A 1,595-nucleotide genomic window follows, 5' to 3' on the forward strand; every position below is an offset into this window, starting at 1 on the left:
CACCAGTACTTTGTCACCTACGGCTCGCTGCGTCGCTTCCCAGCTCCCTTTCCCGCGCAGTTTTCGAACCTGTGGCTGCTGTCCGTCTGCCGGCGAGGCAATCGCTACGAGACGGTCGACAAGCTGCACAAGAAGCTGGGCAAGTTTGTGCGCATCCAGCCGAACCACATTTCCGTGGCCGACGACGCGGCCATCAACCTGATATACGGCCACTCCAACGGGTTTCTCAAGTCGTATGAACAGCCTATTGGATTCACTTGACATGCTGTACAGATGCTGACCTGGAAGCCAGCGAGTTCTACGATGCCTTTGTCTCTATCCGCCGCGGCCTCTTCAACACGCGCGACCGCGCCGAGCACACGCGCAAGCGCAAGATGGTCTCGCACACCTTCTCGGCCAAGAACATCACCCAGTTCGAGCCCTACATCCACGCCAACCTCGAGCTCTTTGTGCGGCAGCTGGACCGCCTCGTCGACACCAGCCCGCACACGGACGGACAGGGCCGCAAGGAGGCTCGCTTCGACTGCCTGCCCTGGTTCAACTACCTGGCCTTTGATGTCATTGGCGACCTCGCGTTCGGCGCCCCCTTTGGCATGCTCGAGAAGGGCGTCGACCTCGCCGAGGTGCGCGACGCCCCGGACAGCCCGCCCATCTACGCGCCCGCCATTGAGATCCTCAACCGCCGCGGCGAGGTCAGCGCCACGCTCGGCTGTTTTCCCGCGCTGAAGCCGTACGCCAAGTATCTGCCGGATCCCTTCTACAGCAACGGCCTCGCCGCCGTGCAGAACCTCGCCGGCATCGCCATCGCCTGCGTGAAGCGGCGCATCGACAACCCGCCCGAGATTGAGCGCAAGGACCTCCTCGCCCGGCTGATGGAGGGCCGTGACGAAAAGGGCCAGCCGCTCGGACGGGAGGAGCTGACGGCCGAGGCCCTGACGCAGCTCATTGCCGGCAGCGACACCACGTCCAACTCGTCCTGCGCGCTGCTCAACTACGTCGCCCGCACGCCCGGCGTCCTCGCCAAGATGCAGGCCGAGCTCGACGCCGCCATCCCCAAGGAGGTCGACGTGCCGACGTACGACATGGTGCGCGACCTGCCCTACCTCGCGGCCGTCATCAACGAGACGCTCCGCCACCACTCGACCTCGGGCATCGGCCTCCCGCGCCAGATCCCGCCCGACTCCCCCGGCGTCAGCATCTGCGGCGAGTTCTTTACCGCCGGCACCGTCCTCAGCGTGCCCACCTACACGATCCACCACTCGACCGACATCTGGGGCCCGGATGCCGAGGAGTTTAAGCCTGAGAGGTGGCTCAGCGTGACGCAGCGGCAGAAGGATGCCTTCATTCCGTTTAGCCACGGGCCGAGGGCGTGCGTGGGCAGGAACGTGGCGGAGATGGAGATGAAGCTGATTGCGGCGACGTGGGCGAGGCGGTATGGCGCGAGGGTCCTGCAGGGGCCGATGCTGACGAGGGAGGGCTTTTTGAGGAAGCCGTTGGGGCTGGACATTGCCTTGTACAAGAGGTGATTGAAGACGGGGTGTTGGATGTACGAACTGAATGATTGTGTGGTTAAGGACAAGCGCATTGGCCATGTC

The 1,595-nt window shown here is 64.1% G+C and overlaps 1 protein-coding gene across 1 annotated transcript; it reads left to right on the top strand.

The window, feature by feature from the left end:
* BBK36DRAFT_1131500 (cytochrome P450) lies at window positions 1–1,526 on the top strand (the record flags this gene model as incomplete). Its single annotated transcript, XM_024891985.1, has 2 exons — window positions 1–230; window positions 293–1,526. Coding segments are annotated over 2 exons (1,464 nt in total), but the record flags the coding sequence as incomplete, so codon positions are not given.
* Window positions 1,527–1,595: the final 69 nt, after the last annotated feature.

Source organism: Trichoderma citrinoviride (assembly GCF_003025115.1).
Source record: "Trichoderma citrinoviride strain TUCIM 6016 unplaced genomic scaffold BBK36scaffold_274, whole genome shotgun sequence".
Taxonomy (NCBI): domain Eukaryota; kingdom Fungi; phylum Ascomycota; class Sordariomycetes; order Hypocreales; family Hypocreaceae; genus Trichoderma; species Trichoderma citrinoviride.